This window comes from Hypanus sabinus, chromosome 15 (genome assembly GCF_030144855.1).
Source record: "Hypanus sabinus isolate sHypSab1 chromosome 15, sHypSab1.hap1, whole genome shotgun sequence".
In the NCBI taxonomy this organism is placed as follows: Eukaryota; Metazoa; Chordata; class Chondrichthyes; order Myliobatiformes; family Dasyatidae; genus Hypanus; species Hypanus sabinus.
Window position 1 is genome coordinate 56133424 of NC_082720.1, and position 23804 is coordinate 56157227.

At 40.7% G+C, this 23804-nt stretch overlaps 1 protein-coding gene across 1 annotated transcript in view; it reads left to right on the forward strand.

Moving 5' to 3' along the window:
- The first annotated feature begins 9555 nt into the window (after window positions 1-9555).
- LOC132405235 (protocadherin Fat 4-like) overlaps window positions 9556-23804 on the forward strand; it is a 72856-nt gene continuing 58607 nt past the window's right edge. Inside the window, exons 1-2 of the mRNA XM_059989921.1 lie at window positions 9556-12035; window positions 15869-15920. Of these exons, the coding sequence (XP_059845904.1) occupies window positions 9660-12035; window positions 15869-15920 (2428 nt within the window). The 5' untranslated portion in view covers window positions 9556-9659. The remainder of the gene's footprint in view (window positions 12036-15868; window positions 15921-23804) is intronic.

Sequence of the window (23804 nt, forward strand, 5' to 3'; positions counted from 1 at the left end):
GTCGAACATTTAGAAATCAGACGTGCAAAGGGACTTGGGAGTCCTCGTGCAGGACTTCTTAAAGGATACCTTGCAGTTTAAGTCGTTGGTAAAGATTCAAAAGTAATATTAGCATTCACTTAGAGACAATTCGATATAACAGTAAAAATGTAATGCTGAGGCATTATGAATTATTTTTCATCTATCACTTGGAGTATTGTGAGCAGATTTGCGTCCCTTGTTTTCGAAGGTTCCTTTGCTGCAGCCTGTAACCAAAGTAGTCAATCATGCAGTGATCCATGGATATTTTCTCTTTCATTCATCAACTGAGGATAAAATAGCTTCTCTGGCACCAAACTTGCCGTGTAACAGCAACGTTCGTAGCGAGTATCATTCGGTATTTCTCAGCTGCTATTGTCCATGTCGACCTTGTTACTACAAAGGCAAACTTAGGAATACAATCTAAAGACTGATACAATTTCTTAGAAATCAGACACAACGTGGGAATTATTAAAATTATATTCGCAATTATATTGGGCTCGCTATCTAAGAAAAAAAAAACTGCTGGCCAAAGGTTCCAGGACCAGAAGGCACATCCTCCAAATAGAATGATGCCCTTTTTAAAATAGATGAGAAAATACTCAGGTCGACAATATCAACAGATTTGGATTTCTATATAGTATGCTAAAGAACAATTGCAAAGTGTAGTATTCGCCATTATTCTAGTTGTTTTGAAGTACTGAAGAAGAGAAGAGCAAATCTCTGTTTTGTTTCTCCAAACTAAATATTTATCCAACCACTAACACCCTTCTCTTTCCCCTGCAAACACCAATCTCATGTTTGCCATCGAGAGCGAAATAACACTCTAAATATATTTTACCAAGCTAGAAACATTAGATATACGATTTTACCATGCAAATAAAAGTCCTAAACACGAGAATAAATCGTGCGCAAATATTGTTTGAATAGAAGTGAACAATGATTTCCATTGCCCGTTAGCAGCATTAGATTATCGAACTAGTCACGTCCTTGAACTTTTCTCCAAGAAACCTTATTTAAACGCCTTATGTAAAACACGAAATTGATTTTAAATTTGATGATATCTATAGTGTCATGTTTTCAAAATCTATACTTGCGTACCTGAAATGTTATAACGAAATACTCAAGAATATTTACTTTGAATGGTAATGAGGTTACATTTGCTTAAAAGTTATAATTCATAAAGTAATTATATTGAAGTCCAGCTGCGAACAAACTGATATTTATACCGAAGACATTTTGTCACTACACTTAAGGGGTTCCAAAATAAGTGTCAGTTTATGCATGCATTTTTGCTATGTAATAGAGTAACTGCCGAAGTATGTACCCTGCTTTACCGTATTATATTGTAAGAGAATTCACCATGTTATTAAACAGAAATTAAAAAAAACAGTCCTCGGTATAAGGTTAACCCTTTAATACGTGATCATAGGGAGCCATTGCATTACGACTCATACGATGCGAGGTTACGTCTTAAATTTATACGGTAAATTTTGGGCAATAGCCTATATTCACTGACGTTTAGAATAAACATAGTCAGCGATTTCCAGATGTACTTGCTAGATATCAATCAATTCACAAATATTTCCGTGCAGTACACAAAATTAGAACTGCATTTCCAGATTCAATTCCTCTATAAACAAGTCTCGGCAAAAATTAGGACTATTTCAATTCTGGCATGGTCTATTGCAAGGCAGTGTCCGCGTCATATCCTGTCACTCTCATGTTCCAAATCTTAGGCAAACTTAGCCAGTTAAGCTTGACAACAACATTGAATTCAAAATTTAATTTTCTACCCTCGTCCCTTCGTCTTGTCCACCTTTTCAGGACACTTCTCTTTTTCCTTTGGATGGAGAATTCCATATTCAGGGGTAAAATCCTCATGTTTAAACAGGCTTTTTCATCATATTTCTGGATAGAGAGATTCCAGTTTAACTGGTATGGATAATTTTACAGGAAAAGCTGCAGGCCGAGCTATCCAAGAGCCAGCACATCGTGCAAAGGTGACCACGAGTGTGATCATTACAAATTATCCCAGATGGATGAGGGGTTCCCACCATAAATAAAGCTTTTCGCTACAACTACTCCTTCCCAAAAACTGACCTGTCCTGTTTGATCTGCACCTGCGCTGTTCAGCTGTTTGAGAAGCTACGTGAAATCTAGGCATTATGATCTGTTAAATTACAGTCAGGCATATACCAGCCATTAAAGGAATTTCTCTTAAATGATTGCGATCAGAATGACATTTATGTAGCTTGTACTTCCGTTGCTTATTTATTTCCTCCTGTATCCATCCCTTCCTTTTTCTCCTACCAATAATGGCTTTTAAGGCAGCTGGGTATTTTATCGCGCATTCTTGTTTCTCGTTGAAGGGCGTTGACTTTATGCACAGGAATCCCAGACAGACAGGCAGACAGACAGACATACTTTATTGATCACGAGGGAAACTGGGTTTCGTTACAGCCGCAACAACCAAGAATAGTGAAGAAATATAGAAATATAATACCATAAATAAAGAAATAATAAGTTAATCATGCCTAGTGGAAATAAGTCCAGGACCAGCCTATTGGCTCAGCGTGTCTGACACTCCGAGGGAGGAGTTGTAAAGTTTGATGGCCACAGGTAGGAATGACTTCCTATGACGCTCAGTGTTACATCTCGGTGGAATGAGTCTCTGGCTGAATGTACTCCTGTGGCTAACCAGTACATTATGGAGTGGATGGGATCATTGTTCAAGATGGCATGCAAATTAGACAACATCCTGTTTTCAGACACCACCGTCAGAGAAACCAATTCCACCCCCACCACATCACTGGCTTTACGAATGACTTTGTTGATTCTGTTGGTGTCTGCTACCCTCAGCCTGCTGCCCCAGCACACAACAGCAAACATGATAGCACTGGCCACCACAGCCTCGTAGAACATCCTCAGCATCATCCGGCAGATGTTAAAGGACCTCAGTCTCCTCAGGAAATAGAGACGGCTCTGCCCATTCTTGTAGTCAGCCTCAGTGTTCTTTGACCACTCCGGTTTATTGTCCATTAGTATCCCCAGGAATTTCTAATCCTCCACCATGTCCACACTGACACATTGGATGGAAACAGGGGTCACCGATGCCTTAGCATTCCTCAGGTCCACCACCAGCTCATTAGTCATTTTCACATTAAGCTGCAGATGATTCTGCTCGCACCATGTGACAACGTTTCCCACCGTATCCCTGTACTGAGCCTCATCTCCCTTGCTGATGCATCCAACTATGGCAGAGTCATCAGAAAGCTTCTGAAGATGGCAAGACTCTGTGTTGTAGTTGAAGTCCGAGGTGTAGATGGTGAAGGGAAAGGGAGACAGGACAGTCCCCTGTGGAGCCCCAGTGCTGTTGACCACTCTGTCTGACACACAGTGTTGCAAGCGCACGTACTGTGATCTGCCAGTCAGGTAATCAATAATCCATGACACCAAGGAAGCATCTACCTGCATCACTGTCAGATTCTCACCCAGCAGAGCAGGCGGATGGTGTTCAACGGACTGAAGAAGTCAAAAAACATGACCCTCACAGTGCTCGGCGGCTTGACAAGGTGGGCGTAGAAACAGTTCAGCAGATAGACGATGGCATCCTCAACTCCTAGTCGGGGCTGATAGGCGAACTGCAAGGGGTCTAAGTGTGGCTAACCATAGGCCGGAGCTGCTCTAGAACAAGTCTCTCCGGGTCTTCATGATGTGGGTGGTGAATGCCACCAGTCTGTAGTCATTGTCGCGGCCTCTTCGGTTCAGGAACGAGGCAGGACGTCTTCTACAGTACCGGAACCGTCTGGAGACTCAGGCTCAGGTTGAAGAGCCAATATACGCCCAACAATCAGCTACATTAGTTCGTGTAGCATATTCATAAACTAAGCCCAAGTAAGTATTATAGCTTTCCCCCAGCATAATAAACACCAACTGACCACAGAAAAAAGTAATTTCTTCATAATTTAGTTTTTGTTCTTCCCTTCTTCAGGAGAAGACAGTTTGTACTTGGCTCCCTGTATCCAGCCAGCCATCCCCCAGACTTGCACCAGAATCACCTGATTTCTCCTCCTTTCGACCTAGAATAAAGGGAGTCTTTCATAAGCGTCTTTACATAGTCTCCAGGTTTAAAGGGGTGGAAGGATTTTATTTCTCCCGCCTTAGGGCAGGCAGCAGCTACATGTCCTTGGTTTGCTCTTAGTGCTTAGCCTAATAACTTCTGTGGTTCACTTATCGGTTCTGAGCAGGCGCGTTAATCAAAGGAGGCAGAGACCCTGGCGGTAGAGGCCTTTCCCTTAATACTTCGAACTGTGTCAATTAAGTTGTGCGTCTCACTTGATTTATTAGAATCTATAATGCTATGGGAAGAGCCATTTTAAACCAGTTTCCTGACATACCTTAGCCAATATATATTTTAATACTCCATTTATTCTTCCTGCTAGTCCCGAGGACGGCGAGTGTTATAGAAGGTGGTATTCCGAAGGAAATTCTAAAGCCAGACCCAATTCCTTAATTAACTTACCTGTATGGAACCCCAAATTTTGGAATAACTTCCTGCATGAATATCTTAACCGCAGGTAGGGGTCATCTTTTCTAGTTGGAAACTCCTCCCCCATTTGGAGAATATATCTAGTTTTAGCCATACTTATCACCCTCACTAGCAGGTATCTATCTGTAAATTGGCAACTGGTGCCGACGCGGGTGGAGAATGTTCAAATTTAGCAGGTGACTTTCGTCCATTGTGTCACTGGCAAATCTCACAGCTTCGCACAACCTGTACCGCAATTATTGTTAGTCTGGGTGCAAGCCATTATTCACGTATAATACCCCGATTCCTGTGACACACAAGGAGATTATACGGATGTCCCCACACGCACTTAGAATCCTGAAAACTCTAGTTTTCCTTTTATACTCTCTTATCCTTTTGCGGAGTCCCGTCTTTGGCGGAAATAAAACTTTGCAGATTTGAGGTAAGAGTTACAAGAGTACATTGCACCTACATATGTACTAGTATAACTTTTCCTGCAGTAGCGGCTTCTTTAGCAGATGCGTCCGCAGCATCATTTCCCTTACTTATGGGGTCTGAGCCATTAGTGTGAGCTTCGGACTTAATGATAGCAGTTTTGTTGGGCTGCTGCATTGCTTATAACATTTTTATTAGATAAATATACTGAATGGGATTTCCCGCAGAAGCAATGAACCCCCGATGTTTCCAAAGTGATCCAAAATCATGTCCCATTCCAAGGCCTGCCTAGAGTCCTTATAGATGTTTACTGTGTGTCGCTCGTATTGGAGCAAATAGCTCCGCTGCCTGAGCTGAAGTTCCTTGGGGTTCGGATTGTACCTGTAAAGTTTCAAAGGCAGTCACTATCGCATCGCTTTCTAATAGGGTGTGATGGCTCGGCTTGCACGAAGATCCCTCGGTATAGGGCATTAATTCTCGGTTATCAAGGGGTACAGGATATAGGGTTTAACACAGTCATGGGGATCATGGTGCTTATTTAAAAATCAACTTTGACCTTTTTGGTATCCCGTGCGGGGGGGGGCGGCAGTGAAATGTTGCGTAGCAGTTGATCTATGGAGCAACATTGCAGCAGAGGGGTCAGCAACATACAAACAAGCTGTACTATTAACGGTGCAGCCTACTCGTCCACAGCCGCTATCGTTACCAACGTCCTTAAAAATCCTGGCATTCCTCTAACCACTAGATGCAATAGGGTGGAAAAATGTGCTAGTAGTCTTCGTAAGCTACCTTGGGCGAATACTGCGCTTGCGAAAGCTCAATTTCATTCACATACAGCTGGAACGGCCTGCTGTAATAGGGCAGTCCATTGTATTGTATCAGATGCATCCTGCGTTACGGCGACTCGTAGGACAGTATCATAGGTGCTGTGTTCAGGTACTCAATGTCGACACTAATTCGTCATCGCCAGGAATGGTATCATCTGTCTGTTGGCAGAAGGTCTGGGAGACTGAGCAATGAGAGTCACACGCTCCGGCCTCAAACGCCGGGTTCCTTTGCGCAATATATACCCCAAATATGTCACTGTAGTCCGGCAAAGTTGGAAGTTTGACAAGGAGGTTGTACGTCCTCTGGCAGCAAAATGATTCAACAACGTCACACATTCTTCTGTAAAATCAGTCAGTGTCTCAGACGCCAGCAATAAATCGCCAGCATAATCATGCTGCCTCCAGGCAGTAGTAAATTTACTGGAACGTCATGAATAACGGCTGCATAGAAAACTGGACACTGTAATCCGGCAGTAAACCTGTTCACGTGTATTGCTGTCCATTATATGTGAAGAGAACCAGATATTGACTGTCCTCATGCAGTGGTATAGAAAAAAATAAGAGTACAAATCAATCACCGTATATCAGTATCACATTCGTGTCCGGAACCTTCCGTGAAATAGGCTGGACTTTCTGATTTGTAGACCGCTGTTCCTGGATAAACCGCCTCTCACTCTGCCTCCCTGGTTTGGGCTTGGATAATATCAATGTATTGCAAGGGCTTTGAGTTCATCGCAGAATCAGTTGTCGAATAACCACTCTATGACAAGTTTACTACCCTTGATGGCTTCTGGAGTTGGCAATATTGTTTGATGGACAGTAGTCTGGCACTTTGTTAAAAGTATCCTGATGGGGAACTACCCACTTGATTAATCCTACATGATTCGTATCTGGGGAACTGCCTATGATTTCCAATCAATAAGCATGAAAGGTGATTTCATTTTCAGTAAGGCATGGGGCGGTGAATTTTGGCCCCTCGGGAAGAGCTCCTCGTGTTTCCTTTTGAACTGATTCTCAGCTGCTATTCACTCAGTACCAAAATATCCCTACTCGATAAGAATATTAGACCCTCTTACCTTCATGATAATATACTTGATACTATAATCGTTATAATCGTCATCGGGATCTGGATTCCTGAAGGCCACATCACAATGTAGTGCAGATACTAGTTTTTCAGGTTCCATTCACATCATTCAATAAATCTTCCACTTGATGTGGTCTTCTATTTGCTGCCAAAGCCAATCTCACTAGGCTTTCCCCACCACTGTGCCAACGGTAGAGAACTGCATTACAGTGCAGAGTTCGGGTTGACTATTCTCAGGGGTTTCAAGATACAGTCTTTCGGAGATACAATGAATTGCCCATTTAGTGTTTAGAGTGCGTGGCGTCTAAGCAAATTAAGAGGAGCATTCTCTGCTATAACAAGTGTTTCATCAGTCGAAAATTTCCCTGCTTGTTTTTAATTGACTCAGACAGCGATTCTATCATAGTAACTCTGGTTATCTCTGCATTCTTAATATTTTTGCTGTCTTTTGGTAATGCCAATTCAGGTTGGTCAATTTAAAAGAATGTGCTACATCTGGTGGGTGACAATTTACGAGTATTTTTTTTTTCCTGCAGGGGTATCCCTGTACTAGATTCATGGAAAGCTACTAGTTTATTTCCAGCTTTTATGTATCAGGACATTCCCTACTATTAGCGAGGAGCCTGGGGGAGAGTCTGAGTTAATCGTCGGCCACTCTATTATTATTTCTATTATTATCTGGAACCTCTAGTTACGGAGGAGGTAGTGCTATTGGAGGATATAGTCCGGGTCTGAGACGTTCGGAGCCCAGGGTCCTGATGTGAGTACCTCGGCATTCTGCGTAATTTGCGTAATTTGGTTTAACTTTCAGAGGCTGGTGCCGTTCAGCCACCTCTTCCCATGTGTTACAACACCACATTATATATTCTAAATTCCAATTAGGATCTCTGCCTCCAGCTTTTGTTTCATTTCGCCTGTGCTGAATCTTTTTTAGAACAACGGATCCGCCATAGAGCCTATCCCCATAACTCCACCCACAGAGATCAGGAGAGAAAGTTTTCATAAAACCTGTTGTCTCTCGTTTTGAACCAAATCTTGTCATCGAGAGACTACAGGAAACCAGCGGGCCTCTTAAGAGTTGTTTGGTCTTCAAACGTTTGACCTGCTTTCGTGTATTCTTATTCATTGACACCTTTGCCAGAGGATCAGATGGCTGCGATTGAAAAGATGATTATCCTCAGGTCTTTTTCTTTGATTCTTGCTTTGAAACGTACCGTTATTATTACCCATTTTCCTCCTCCAGCTACCGTTGAGACAATTATACAAGTTCGAATATTCTTTCCAGGTAATAGTTACAATGCCTTCTACCCCAGTGGTTTACAAACCATCTACCATACGCCAAGGTCTCCTTACATTTAGCCTAAATGAACTCTCCCGGTGCTCTCAGGCACCCTTCTATCAATCCCACTCTTGTTCCTTTACTCGAAGTCATGGGTCACCGGCCAGTATGTGACAACTCCGGCACCTCGTCTAGTCTGGATCCCGGTTCCTCGAGCGAGTCTCCAGGATGGGCTCACCCCAGTCGAATCTTGACCTCTAGCTTTCAAGTAAATCTCACGGATAGGTTCGTTCGGAATCTTGTATCATAAGGATTTTATCTTCTTCGCCTAATTACGGTCGAAAAATCTACTCTGTTTTACCGTATTTTAATGTTGGAGAATTTCACCAGGTTATCAAACAGAAATAAAGACACAGACCTCAGTATACAGTTAACTCTTTAATGCGTGATTACGGGGAGCTGTTGTCTTACGATTCTCACAATATCAGGCTACATCTTAATTTTTTGTAGTAAACTTTGGGCAAAAGCTAACAGCTGAACATAGTCACCGATTGCAAGAAACACTCATTAGGTATCAGCCAATACACAAATGTTCCCACGCGGTAGTAAAATTAGAACTACACGTCAACGTTCAGTTGCCCTATCAGTCAAACAGTCTCGGACAAAGTCATAGTCATTATTGGCATCATCTATTGCTAGCTATTGTCAGCGAGCACAAGCAAGACAGCGTCTGTTTCTTTACCTGACACCCTCATGATCCAAATCTATTGCAATACTTAGCTAGTAAAGCTTGACAACAAAATTGAATATACAATTTAATTTTCTTCGAGATGTAACCATGGATTGAAACTGCTCCCGTACAATGGCCCTTCAATTGTAAAAGCTCACCCGCAATGTTTCTTCGAGCAGTTCATATCATAGAACAAATGCACAAATCTAACTGTCACGGTCGGATGCGAGGGAAACCAAACAATTCATCTAATTGGATCATAAAAATGGTCATGGGACCTATCTGCTCTCAATTGCATACTGAGTGAACTTTCAGGTCGTGTTAAATTAATGACCAAAATGCCATTTAATGTGTATTGTTATAGTTTACTATGATAAACGTTGAGAATAAAATGAATCGAGCAATTGTCTCAACAACTACATTTTATGGTGTGCAGCATTAAATATAAGAGAACGGTACAGCTTTAAGAAGATTAGTTGTAATTGTCGAAAAGAACTGGTTGTGTCGCTGTCTACCAATGAAAAACTCAATTTTACAGTTGGATCCATTGCCCCTCCTTCGCCCAGAATAAAAGGACAGAGTCAACGAAGAAACATCCATTACGTGCGTTTACATTACGGTGTTAACCTGAGGCGTAAAAAATCTGCCTGTTTAGATTCGTTATTTATCTGCCTGCGTTTACGTCTTGTAGTAAGGACATGTTCGGAATGAATTGAGCAGCGGCCTGGATTTGTAAATTAATTGACTGCGGAACAATGGCGTCCAAATCCATATTAACCATCACTGTAATTGCACACAGTTTTATCATGTGTTTCCCGGATCAAACTCCAGGGCAATTTCTTTATTCTATTCCCGAGGAAATGGTCGAAGGGACGATTATTGGGAATATCGCTCAGGATTTGGGATTGAATGTACCGATTTTGTCAGCTCGTAAATTTCGTCTCAGCTCTAATGACGGAGAACGGTACATGAAGGTTAGTTTGGATAATGGGCTTTTATCTATTTGTGAAAGAATCGACAGGGAACGTATTTGTGGGCAAATAGAGTTGTGTACTATACCTTTGGAAATAATGCTGGAAAATCCATTAGAGGTGTATCGCGGCGAAGTGGAGATTCTTGACGTAAATGACAATTCTCCTACATTTCGGGACACACATATTGCCTTACAAATGTCTGAAGCCATTACACCGGGGGTACGTTATCGACTCAAGAGCGCGGAAGATGCTGATACTGGAATGAATACTATCGCGAATTATACAATCAGTTCGAGTGAGTACTTCAGTCTGAAAACACGGAGAACCGAGGAGGGTATTATAACTGCTGAGTTACAGTTGGAGAAACCTTTGGATCGAGAGCTGCAATCATCCTTTCAACTTGTGCTTACTGCTGTGGATGGTGGGAAACCTCAGAAAACCGGAACAGCTCAGATTCTCATTACTGTACTGGACTTCAATGATAACCCTCCTGTGTTCGAGCATGATGTTTACAGGGGCACTATTACTGAAAACACACCACAAGATACCATTGTTTTAACAGTTAAAGCGAACGATTTGGACGAAGGGCTGAATGCAGAGCTAACATATTCTTTCAGTGATGTGATTACTTTGCGAAGAATGCGTGATTTGTTTTCCTTGGACCCAAAAACTGGAGAGATTCGAGTCAAAGGGCCGCTAGATTTTGAAAAATCAAACAGCTATACACTCGATATTCAAGCTGTTGATCACGGGTCACCTGCGCTGACGGGACACTCGAAAGTGCTGATCAAGGTAACTGACGTGAATGACAACGTACCCGAGATAAAAGTGACGTCAGCCACAAACCAAATCCCGGAAAACGCTACGCCCGGAAATTTAATCACCTTGGTTGATGTCATCGATCGTGATTCTGGAGAGAATGGTCACGTGCGCTGCGAAATAGCACAGAACGTCCCGTTTATGCTACAAAGATCGTCCAATCATTTTAAATTAATTACAAGTGAAACGTTGGACCGTGAAACTGTGTCTAATTATAAAATACTTATTTCAGCCTGGGATTTGGGGTCACCGTCACTGTCAACAAATGTAACCATCCATATCATAATTACAGATATAAATGACAATGCCCCGCGCTTTGTTCAATTGCCCTACAACTTTTACGTGACTGAGAATAACTCTCCTGGCGCTTCAGCCTTCACAGTAACGGCTTCAGATCCCGATCTGGAGCAGAATTCCTATGTTTCTTATTCCATTCTGGACAATTACATTCAAAATTTGCCTGTGTCCACGTACCTGAGCATTAACTCAATGAACGGCACTATTTTCACTCAGCGGTCTTTTGACTATGAGGAACTGAAGAGTTTTCAGATCCATGTTCAAGCCCGTGACGCTGGAGTGCCACCGTTGAGCAGCAGCGCTACTGTGAATGTCATCATCCTGGATCAAAATGACAACGCGCCAGTGATCGTTTCGCCTTCAGAGCATGTTGGATCATCAGCCGTGGAAACCCTGCCCCAGTCAGCGGCTCAGGGGTACTTGGTCACCAAGATAAGGGCCACTGATGCAGATTCTGGTCAGAACGGGCGACTCTTTTACCAAATGGTGAAAGCTAATGATCCCAGTTTGTTTATTATCGATCAAACCTCTGGTGAAATCAGAACAACGCGTAAAATCTTGGAGGCGGATCTCAACACACAAACTTTGACAATCTTGGTGAAAGACAACGGGCAGCCTAGCCTATCTAGTACAGTTACCTTTCACATCACACTTTTGCAGAATAGCACCGAAACTCCCACAAAAAGCAGTAATTTAATGAGAAATTCGGAAACTTTTTCCGATCTAAATCTTTATTTATTGGTTATTTTCAGTTGCACTTCCATTGTCTTTCTTCTGCTTATCATTGTGCTTATTTGGATCAAATGTAAACAGGAGAGAGGTAACCCCCAGGAGTCTACTTCCCCCACTTATTTTTACAAACGTGGGGAGATGCAGGACACGTTTAATCGAAGATCTGCAATGGAGGAAACTTTACGCTATCCTGGTACGGACCAGGTCGTCCGCATGCCAGGACTGCTTCAGTACTCGGTCTGCCTGTCTCCAGAATCAGCGAAAAGCGATTTCCTTTTCTTGAAGCCGTGCGGCCCTGCCATCTCTCAAGCCCAATGCTAATTTATGGAGAACTACAACATAAACGTATGCTTATTTTATGTGTGCTTACTTTTGTTTATATTCTGAGATGTAGGATACTGGGGTAAAGTATTTTAGAACATATTTCTTTACGGTAACTTATTTTGTAATTTTCTGTTGCCGAAGAATATAGTTGTCATAATGGTCAAAGCTAAATTTGCATCAACCGGAATCCACCCGTCTGAGCGTGGCATTTGTTACCTTTGGAGAATCTGAAAGCAGCTCTCTTATGTACTTCTGCACCCAACAACAACTGCGTATTTTTAATCCTGTCGAAGTCCGCAAAGCAGGCCCGTCTTCCACCTTCCTCCCTTGACGCCATCCAACGATCTGCTTCGCAGGGAGAAGTGATTTGTGTACAACATTTCTATTCTAATCCTGAAGCATATTAGTTTGGATAAATCCCCGTGTCTTGGTCCAACTTTTCTTGGGATATTTTGGGAAGCTAGAGAGGACATCGCAAAGGCCTGGCGGAGACGTATCCGCAGTTTATTTTTGACAAGTTTGAGGTAGATATTATCGCCCTAAAGTTTAACAAGGGCTTCGACTTGGATCTGTACAGTGGTTGAGACTGAAAGGGTAAGTCACATGGGATCCAAGACGAGTTAGTCAGCTGGATAAAGAAATGACGAAGAGAAAAGATTCAGAGAATGCTAGCGGAGGGTTGTAATTTATGTTGGTGACCTGTGATTAATGGAATGTCGAATGTATCAGTGCTGAATTCATTCTTATTTGTTATTTCTATGTACTGTTTGCATGAATATAATTTTTACCCGGTTAGTATATTTCTGGAAAATATCCGATAAGTGAATGCACTAGAGAGTGAAGAATATTATCTAAGCTAAATTCAACGTCTGCTAGATTACAGTAAAAGTGGTCTAAGAAAGGTAGATCAAATATAAGTTAGACAAGTGCGACCTGTTGCAATTTGTTCCATTAAACCAGGAAGTGTGTGCACATTAATTCCTGCAAATCTGAAGGGCATTAAAGAACAGAAAGCTAAAGGCGCAGATATATCGTTGCCTGAAAGTAAAGACAGCGGTACACAGTGTGGGGAAGAAACAATTTAGTCTATTTAGTTTCATAAGCCACTATTTAGATTACTGATTCCGTACTTTATGTTGCAACTCTGCGGTTCGTTGGTGAGACTACACTTGCAATATGGTGTGTCATTTATGTTGGCCAACTAACGGAAAGATATCAATAGCTGGTAATGGTAGAGAAATATTTCGCAAGGTGCTACCAGTACTGGAGGGCTTACTCTATAAGGACTGGCTGGATAGGGTGAACTTGTTTTAACCAGTAAGATAGGAGACGGAGCATTGACCTTATGACGGTGTATAAAATCAAACTAAGGCAAATAAGAGTAGCTTTGATTGACATGTTGGGCGGCATTGAGATGTTCAGCCAAAGAGCTGATCTTCGCGTGTATTACTCCTAGACTCTAATACAAAGAATTGGTCATCGCAGTGTGTTTTTTCTGCATTAGTGAAACAAAAGCAGATTGGGTGATTTATTGCAGCGCACAGGCGCTTAAACATGCATCCGGTAGTTAACCCGTTGATTCGATGTTTATTAACACGTTGACATTTCTGAATCTGGCTTCCCACGTTGTTTCAACGAGGCAAAGGCAAGACAGCAAGACTGAAGGGTAACACGTCACCTTCCAGTTGGGAATGTTTCAACATTTAAATTTGAATTAATTTTGTTGTTTCTTTCTAACTGTCTGAATCAAAGCTGATCTACTGGTCTACCGCCTGCACACAGGCCTTAATGCTTCTATATACTAATTCCACCTGCGTGTATTGACTTCATATTTCTCTATACTTATACCATTCTCATTCGGGACATGTACAATGACGCTTGAACATATCCTGCCTCCCCCTCCCCCTCTTGCAGCCCATTTCCATTATCAATTACAATTGTGTGAAATTGTTCCTCCCAATTCTCCGTCAATTTTCTGAATAATTATAAAACCATAATGCTAAAATATGTGAACTTGGAATACAAAACCAAGGTAATTTAAGACATTGAAATTTATTATCTAACATACAAAAATAATGCAAAATGTTTACATTTCACATACTTGATATGGTTACAAATTGAACTGGAGCTTGGTCAAAATGACCTGGACGTTTGTGAGTTTGCGTTTATTTGTGGTGATTTTGTTTCGTAGCAGAAAGGATTTTGCTTAGTAAAATACCAGAAATAATGATAAAATATGGTTCATTCAGAGGGCGGGGAGCATCTGAATATTTTATCCGCTTTAGACTTGTGCGCAACTATTAAATAAAAATCACATTCTACATTTTCAAAGCAGGAGTTTTTCGCTTTGATAACAATACAGCGCAATATCTGCTTAAACATCTTCAAATAATTTAAACATTTATGCTGTTATCACTACGCTCATTTTTGTATACTCAATATATAACTTGATTTTCGTCGCTCACGTGAGAATCAAAGCCCTTGTGTTCAACAAATTAACTGGTTGTTAAGCCAAATAAATCATTGAAGGTTGTTAGAGCTACGGCAATGTTCGGATTTGACGTGGTGTACTTAAACGCTCATATTTAATGCGAGAGGAATGGATAGAGTGGACATCCAGCGCCTCTTCCCCAGGGCACCACTTCTCAGTACAAGAAGATATGGCTTAATGGTAAGGGGTGGGAAGTTCAAGGGGGATATTAAAGGAAGTTTTTTTACTCAGAGTTGGTGGTGTGTGGAATGTACTGCCTGAGTCTGTGGTGGAGTCAGATACACTAGTAAAATTTAAGAGACTACTAGACAGGTATATGGAGGAATTTAAGGAGGGGCGTTATATGGGATTCAGGGTTTCAGGGTCGGTGCAGCATTGTGAACCGAAGGTCCTGTACTGTGCTGTATTATTCTATGTTCTAGGATATAAAATTCCTGTTTTGGGGATTGTATGTGTCTGAGGAAATTATCACATCAACATGTACAATGAACACTTGGAAAATATTGACTATATGTAGCATGATATTTTATTATTATTTTTTATTGAACACAAACAACAACAGAAACACTAGACAAATGCTAACAAAGACAAGGCATCACACATAATCAGCAACAAATATATAACTATTAACTTTAAATATACAATAAACAAGAAAATCCACTCTAAATACTGTTGGACAGAAGGAACTATAACTAAAAGGAGCCACAAAACAGAAACATTTACAGAAATAACCCGAAATGTTGACAAATTTGTACAGTCTTCTCAGCTTTCTGTTTGCGGGAAGTTTTCAGAGTATTAACGTATAGTTTGAAGTCTGACCTAAAACATATAAATGAAAGTTTCTTATTGCTGTATTTGCATTTATGGTTATAAAATTTGCTGTAACGTAACAAAAGATTTATGGTAAAGAAATGACACATATGAAATTTGGTATTATTATTAAACCCAAACAAGACATATTCAAAGCAAAAAGTAAAATCTACATTAATATATTGATTTATAAATTGAGAAGCATCAACCCAAAATGTTTAACACATTCGCAATCCCAAAACAGATTAAATAAATCCTCTCGATATAAACCACAAAAAGGACAGTTAGTTTCAATATCAGAATTAAACCTTGTCAAATAAACATTGGTTGGATAATATCTATCTATAATTTTAAATGGAATTCTTTAATTTCATTCTTCAATAAAAAAAAATATTAAATAAGACGTACATGTCCTCCACCTCAGATTCCTCAAGCGACTATTTTAAAAACTAACCGCCGTAGGAACAGAAGTAATGACTTTTTAATTCAAACTTCTAATACCGTTATTTTTTTAAAGGACGGAGGAAACCAAATCTTTCCTACAGCTGTACTGGATGGATCTAAATTGGGTAATTCAACTACCAAATATGATGTCTTGCTAAACAACATAATTACACCAGAGTGAACTGCACCCAGAACAACAGCAAATTCTCTTGGAGTCACAGGAAAGTCAATGGTGGATTAAAACTCAGTATAACTCAATAAAGTACCACTTGAATTAAATAACTATTTAACTAACAAAATATTGTTATTATCAAACCAATCTTTACAAAACAAAGATTCATTCTTATAAGTTACGATGTGGTTATTCCAAACAAAATAACTATGAGCAGAAAAATTGTGTTTGTAAATCAAAGACCAGAATAAAAGCTTCTAGTTATGAAACGGAGGTAAATGGAGAGGAACTTCGTCTATTTTGTAATTCCATAAAAGAAAAAAAAATCAATCCTCCAACCTGGGAAAAGACAAAAGAAGGAATGCAATTTAATATAGATGTAGGATTACTTAAAATTGTTTAATCCTATTAACTTCAAAAGTATTATTACGACTGTCAAAATCCAAAAAAATTAGTCACCCTTGTCATAACTATCCATGACAACAGTTTTGTTTTATATAATGAACTTTGTTTTTGCATAAAATGTTAAACAGCATGGTGTCTATCAATTTACAGATTTTTATCGAGGTATAAGGGGAGAGTTATATATATATATTTATAATCCTGGAAAGACCTTCTACTTTACAAAGCAAAACCGGGCCTTTCAAAAATAAGTCTCTTTGAAGCCACTGGTTTAATCTTTTTTTGGTTTTGTCTATAAGAGGTTGAAAATTTTCCACTCACCTTAAATACTCGTTATTAAAAAGTTATCCCCAAGTATGTAACTTTGTCTTGTTTTCGTTGTTTTCTAGATTTCACAAATGCACCGTTTCCCTGTATAAGATAAAGATGCTTTAACTTATCCTTCAACAAAGCCAGCTCCTCTTTATCTTTCCTTGAAAGGTTATCTGGAATCAATTCACATGACTTTGCAATCTTTAAGATCAATGATTGTTCTTCCAATTTAATTTTCTTTGCTACACCACTATTGTATTTCCTGAAGTGTTTGGCATATTCAAATTTAAAAAGTTTCGAATTTGAAGAGAAATTAGTCTCTACCATCGCTTTATGTAAAAAGTAAGTTGCCATCTTTTTAATGTGCAAGGAAACAACTTCAAGCCCCAAAATGGAATTATTTAATTTCCAATAAGATTTAAAATTGGATCCAGTTGAAAATAATGCCATTTGAATATGGATCGCTTTATGATCTGTTAAAGGTTAGGAAAGTATTAAAAGCGACATTATTATTTCTTAAGCCATCGGATTGTAACCAGTAATCTAGTCTAGAAATGCAAGTAATAGGTTTATTAGTCCCAGTCTAATTTTTAACTCCAGTAAAGTGTTCTCTCCAAATAGCTATGATATTAAACGTCTGAATAAAGCTAGTAAAGTTATTATAAGTAGAGTGCTGCCTTTGTGGCCATCGATCAATATTTTCATCTAATACCATATTAAAGTTTCCTCCCATATCAATAAATACATCAGGAAATTTACAGAGCCAATGATAGAAACGTTTTCCAAAACGTCAAGTAACCTATTATCATCATTTCTAATTTTATAACCATTAGCATTAGCAATAAGAAACATCTTACCACAATATTGAGAAATAAGAACCAAAAAAAATGTCCATTCGTATCCGCCTCAGAGTGCAAAACATCTCCTTTAAAGTTGAACATCAGAATAAGAACACCGGCAGAATATTCAGAACCATGTGAAAAACATCATTCCCCCACTGGGATTTCCATAGTTTAATGTCTTCAGTCACAGAGTGTGATTCTTAGATTAAAAAGATGTCCACATGTTTATGCTGCTTTAATATCAAGAATAAAGCCTTACGTTTTAGTTTCTTCAAGTCCCCGGCATTAAGAGAAAAAAGTGAATAAGACAGTCTTATGGGAGACAACAAACACACACACACACACACACACACACACACACACATATATATATATATAAGACCTCGGCGATCCTCAGGCTCTCAGCGAGCAAGTATTTTTTTCGGGCTTGTTTCCAGACCTGATCCATCCTGAAAATCGAATTATGGTCACCCCAGGCTTTTTATACCCTCTTATCCAACCGAAATGATGTATAGCATCCACGTGTAGTAGAATTACCTCCTTGGCCTCCGGAGCTACTGCATCGCATATTTGAGTTACTTTATTTTAAATATTTTCATTCGTTTGCTCTGCAATGCCGTTGATTCTGAGATCCCATCTTCCCTGATCACGCTCGGCCTCATTCAGCCTCAATTTCAAAGTCTCAATTCAATTTTCGTGGTCCATGCAAGTCCCTTTAATCTGCACATCAGACTTCAAGGTTTTCACCTCTTCAGAAAGAAAGACAAGGGATTTCTTAATGTCATCAATACTATTTTTATTGTTGCCAATTCTCAACGCCAGATCATCGGATCTATCGTTAATTAACTGCACTATAGTTTGTAATGTGACCTCTGCTTTCTTCTTTTTAACAGCAGGCTTTACCGGAGGTCTGAGTCAGGTAAAGGCTCCAGGCTGGGGTCGACCTTCGGATTTTGGATCTGGGAATAAATGTGCTCCCGTTCCGAAACAGCAGCACTGGACTTTTCCAAAGGCCATCCAAACTCCATATCTTCAGGAAAGGACTGCACCTTGTTTTTTCCAGCTGATTTTCGCTTAATTTCTTTGTTCTTGGGCTTCGTTGATGGCATTAAAACTTTCCAGAGCACGAGGTATCTCCCACTACCGGACATAAAAAAAAACACAAAATGTATCTTCCGAAGCCAAAGAAAACTTCAAAAATAGTAAAAGATCCAGCATTGAGCGACACTGGACCGGGATTGTGACATATCATTAAAAATTTGAGATGAAGATCAACACACTATCTCAAGCATATAAAATTGCGACTTCACCGGGCGCCATCTTGCGCGTCATCCCCATATATAGCATGCTGTTCAGTCCATTACCTATACTAGCAAAGTTGTAGCTTTTTCTCAATTCGCAACAAATAACAGAACAAAATCCAGGCTTTTAGAGAAAGGGGAAGAATAGAAATAATTAAGCAAATTCCTGGTACGGCGAAATTAACTTAGAGATTTAAAAGCGCACCATGTGTCTAGGAACCGTACAATAGAGGAGACAAGCGGGTATGTATTTCCTTGATTTGGTTTCTCATATCCCATCTGACGAACCAGAGAATATCGGCGGAGAACTCCACTGTAGTTCGGACTTCAGCAAAGAACGAAAACAGGCACCTTCTTCAATATCACAAACAAGAGAAAATCTGTAGATGCTGGAAATCCAAGCAACACAAAAAAAAATGCTCGAGGAACTCAGCAGGCCAGGCAGCACCTAGCTAGCCTACTAAAGAACACCGGGTAGGGGGAGGAGTCTGAGAGTTAGCGCTGGGCATCAGCGGGGTGGAGGTCGGCGTGCCAGGCTGCTGCAGCGCCTACCTTGACTGAGGATTGGTGGCAAGGTTCAGAATAGTTCTCCTTTTCTTTAGTCTTGCCGAAGGATTTCGGCCCGAAACGCCAACATTATTTCCAATAATGCTGCCTGGCCTGCTGCTTTCCTGCAGCATTTTGTGTGCGATTCTCTTCAATATGCATTGGTTTGTAGGATCCTACTGTTTGCAATGGGTTATTGCCTTTGCCCCAGTCCCTTCAAAATGATGTATAGAGATAAAAATTATCTTTTTATTGTCTGACACAGATATTTATTTAACCATCAGCGTCCTTTTACTATCGCCAATCCATCAAATAAAGAGTGTGAACACTTTGGAATCTCGCTAAATCAAGTTAGAAATTAGATGGGTGGATTTAACGAATGGGAGACCATAAACTCTTTACCCTTTAAATAGACATTAAATCTGGGTCTGCGAAACATTACTTTATCGGTTAGCAGCATGTGATTACCGTTCGGGACCCGGCGATTCTGTTTCTCAAAGAAATCTCACTGGAAAACATCTTGTGGAAAATTCGAAATGGCTTCAGTTGACGGTGGTATCAATCATGCTCTTGTCTTATACCCCAATATCAGAAAATTAACAAGCATATTCTCAAGAATATCCATTCAGGTTGGGTGAGACTAGAACTAGAATTCATGGGTTAACGTTGAACGGTGAAACATAAGGGGGATCTTCGTAACTCAAAGATTAGTGCGAGTGTGGAATGAGCTGCTAGTAGAAATGTATCAGGGTTCGAAAGAGCAATTTGGGTAGGTCCGTAGTTGTGAGGTGTATAAGGGATTATGATCCAGGTGCAGGTAGGTGGGAATAGGCAGATTAGAGTTGGGCATGGACTCGATGCGCCGAAGGTACCATTTCTGCGCTGTAGTGTTCTGTGATTCTAACATCTGCTCCGAATACTAAAAAAATGTGCTATTGCTTGTGTAAACTATGTTTGTTTGTAAGGGAGATTAAAAAAAAAGCTGTAACTGTCAAAGACGGGGAAAACATCTTCAAGAAAGTGAAACCTCTTTCTTTGAAAATGGAGGACATTCCTTCGTCATAGAATGATATGCCTTATCCTGAGAGCAGATGCGGCGTAGACGGAGCAACTGAAAAAAGAGGATGGTTTTTTCACAAATACTAAGGTGGGAAGCGGTAAAGTCCAGGTTGCTGTAAGATTCAGTTGGTTTATAATAGACACCAGCAGATAAGATGCCTACACAGTGAGACAGTGACATCCAGAAATGTGAGGGACCTGTCGGAAATAGACCAGGTAGATTTGAGGGCAGAATAGGTTGGAGGCAAAATTGATGAAGTCGTAGAGCTCAGCATGGGTGCAGGGAGCAGCAACAACGCAGTCGTCGATGTAGCGTCGGAAAAGTGGGGGACAGACTCCAGCGTAGGCTTGGAAAGTGGACAGTTCGACGTAGCCGACAAAGACGCAGGCATAGCAGGGACCCATGTGACTGTCCATGGCTACAACTTTTGTTGGAAGGAAGTGAGAGAAGCCGGAAAGGAAATTATTAAGACGGTGAAGAGTGGTGGAGCAACGGTAATGGTTGGGTCTGGTCTGCAGAAAGAAACCCGGAGATCTGAAGCCTTCCTACTTGGCGATGGAGATGCATAGGGACTGGACATCCATAGCAAAAATAACTTGAAATCATTCAAAACATCCAAAACGTGTGAAGTATCCGGGATGTAATCAGGAAGGAACGGAACTAAGGGAATAAGGCAGAGTCGATATGTAGAACCGAATTGTATGGGGCAGGAACAAGCTGGAACAATTGGTCTACATGAACAAGCGAGTTTGCGGATCTTGGGTAGTAGGAAGTAGAAAGAGGAGGTGTGGGGCGCAGGAATTCTGGGGTTGGTGGCAGTGGCTGCGAGAACCCCAGAGCTAGAAAGGTCAGTGATGTTGTGGGAGAGAATGGCTTCGTGCCTGTCAGTGGGATCCTGTTTGAGAGGTAAGTAAGAATAGGTGTTTGAGAGCTCTCGCTGGACCTGAGCAAGGTAGGGTATTGGGAGGTTTATAGATTTTATACTGCAGCTTTTCTGCTTCAGGCTTCCACCAACCCATACTGATACAGTAGATGATCCCTTCACCATGCTCTCCCTTTTTTGCAGCTGTGATACCACTACTGATCAGCAATACAGTATTTCTCCTTTTCTATCTCTCTCTGTCTTTTTCGAAATATCTAAAGCTCGCAACATCAAGCTGGCAATTCACTATAAAGGCCACTGCATCGTAATTCCATACACTGATTCACTCGGGACGCCTATTCCTATTATTGATAAATCTTTTCGTATTAACGTAAAGCCATGCCCACTGACTAAACCTTCCTTTCAGTCACTCTGCACATTGCTTACATCTTTAAACCATATGGCTCTTTATCTTTTCGAAAACTCTGGCTGCCGCCCTACAGAGAAACTCGTTTAAACCCTGCCAACATCTCGAGCAAACCGGCCTGCAAAGCCATCCCTCTCGAACTCAAGTGTAACCAGTCCCCCTTGTTCAGGTCATACCTTCCACAGAAGAGATCCCAATGTTCCACAAATCTGAAAGCCTGCCACTTCCACCAACTCTTCAACGACGTATTCAACTGCCAGAACTTCCTGTTCTTCCGCTCACCAGCGCGTGGCACACACATCAATCCAGAGATTGCTACATTTAAGCTGCTGTTTTTAAGGTTCTGCTTTTAAGATTCTACCTATCCTCTATCTGTTCTTCGGGACCTCAGCCTATTTCCTATCTATGCCACTTCACCCTGTATACTGTTGTGGACTCCATCAGGCCGGGCCTCTATGGCTTCGCTTGTAGGTTATCTCTTCCAACAGTATCCAGGGCAGTATACTTGTTATTACAATATTTATGCTTTAGCTTCACACTTCTCTCTTCCGTGCATATTCACCAAATTTTATATTACACCTTTCTCATGTGTTTCTCAAATTGTCCATTACAGCTATCAGACTTGTTCACCTCAGTTAGTAGTTGTGATCGTTTCCATTGTCTTATCGTACGAAGTTCTCCTAATTTACAGATAGTTTCTATTTATTACCGGCTTTTTGTGGAATCCTCCACATATAAACATATTTTCTCCTTACATAATCAGTCAAATACTCGAAGATGTAATCTTTATAGGGCCCATGACCTTGCTGCTGCTTCAGCTCTGCGAATGCACTCCAAGTCCACCCAGACGCAAAAGATACAAGAAATTTATTTGTGACTTCCCCCAACTCTTCTGGTTCCTCGCATAGATTACGAATCTGATCTTTTGTCCATTGCAATCCTGTTGTTTTTAGCATATCCGTAGATTACTTTAGGATTGTTCTTTCAATTGCCTGCTAAGGCAATGTCATGCTTTACTTCAGACCTCAGATTTATTTCTTGTGTTATTTTCAATTTCTTATTGTCCATAAGCACCTCTTTTGTTCTTAGCTGCCTATCGCTGCCAGGCATCTCCTATTTTTGTTCAACCATGGCCTCAATATCGCTTGAAAAGCAACATTCCCTAAACCTGCTATCTTTACCTTTTTATTTTGGCAAGGAGATACAAGCTTTGTACTCCCAACAGTTCACTTTTGAAGTCCTCACATTTCCAAATTTACATTGAAGAATCCAAAAGCTGAATAAGGTTTGAAGGTGTTGTATTCGTATGAACTTGCAGCCCAGTTGCAGATTGACAGATATGATGTTGTAGGCATCACCGAGTCATGGCTGAAAGAAGACTGTAGTGATTGTTAATGTTCAGGGAAACACAATGTATCAAAAGGACAGGCAGGAAGGCAAAGTTGGCGGCGTTGCTCTGCTGGTAGGGTCGGAAGTCCTTGAATCATTGTGAATAGTGCTAACGAACTGCAAAGGTAAAACAACCTGATGGGAGTTGTGTACAAACCACCCACCCCCACCCCAACGAGATTGAAAGATGTGTCCTACAAATTACAACGAGAGATAGAAAGTCATGCTAAAATGGAAATGTTTCAATAGTGATGGGATACATCAATGTGCAGGTCGATTGGGAAAATGAATCTAGTACTGGATTATAGGAGGGGGCATTCCAATGTTTCTCGTGATTCGGCCAACTAGGGGTTCAGCTATTCTGGATTTGGTATTGTGCAATGAAGTAGAATTGACTAGAGAACTTAAGATCAAAGATCCCTTTGTGGCAACTGATAACAATATGTTCTAATTCACCCTGAAAACTGAGAAGGAGTATCTAAAGTTAGATGTGTCAGTATCACAATAGGATAAAGGGAATTACAGAGATATGAGAAGAGCTGGCCAGAATTGATTGGGAAAGAAGACTGGTGGAGATGATGGCAGAGCAGCAATGGCTGGAATTTCTGGAAGCAATTCAGCAGGATATAAACATCCCAAAGAGAAAGAAGTAATGGAAAGGAAAGAAGATACAACAGTGGATAACAAGTGAATTTA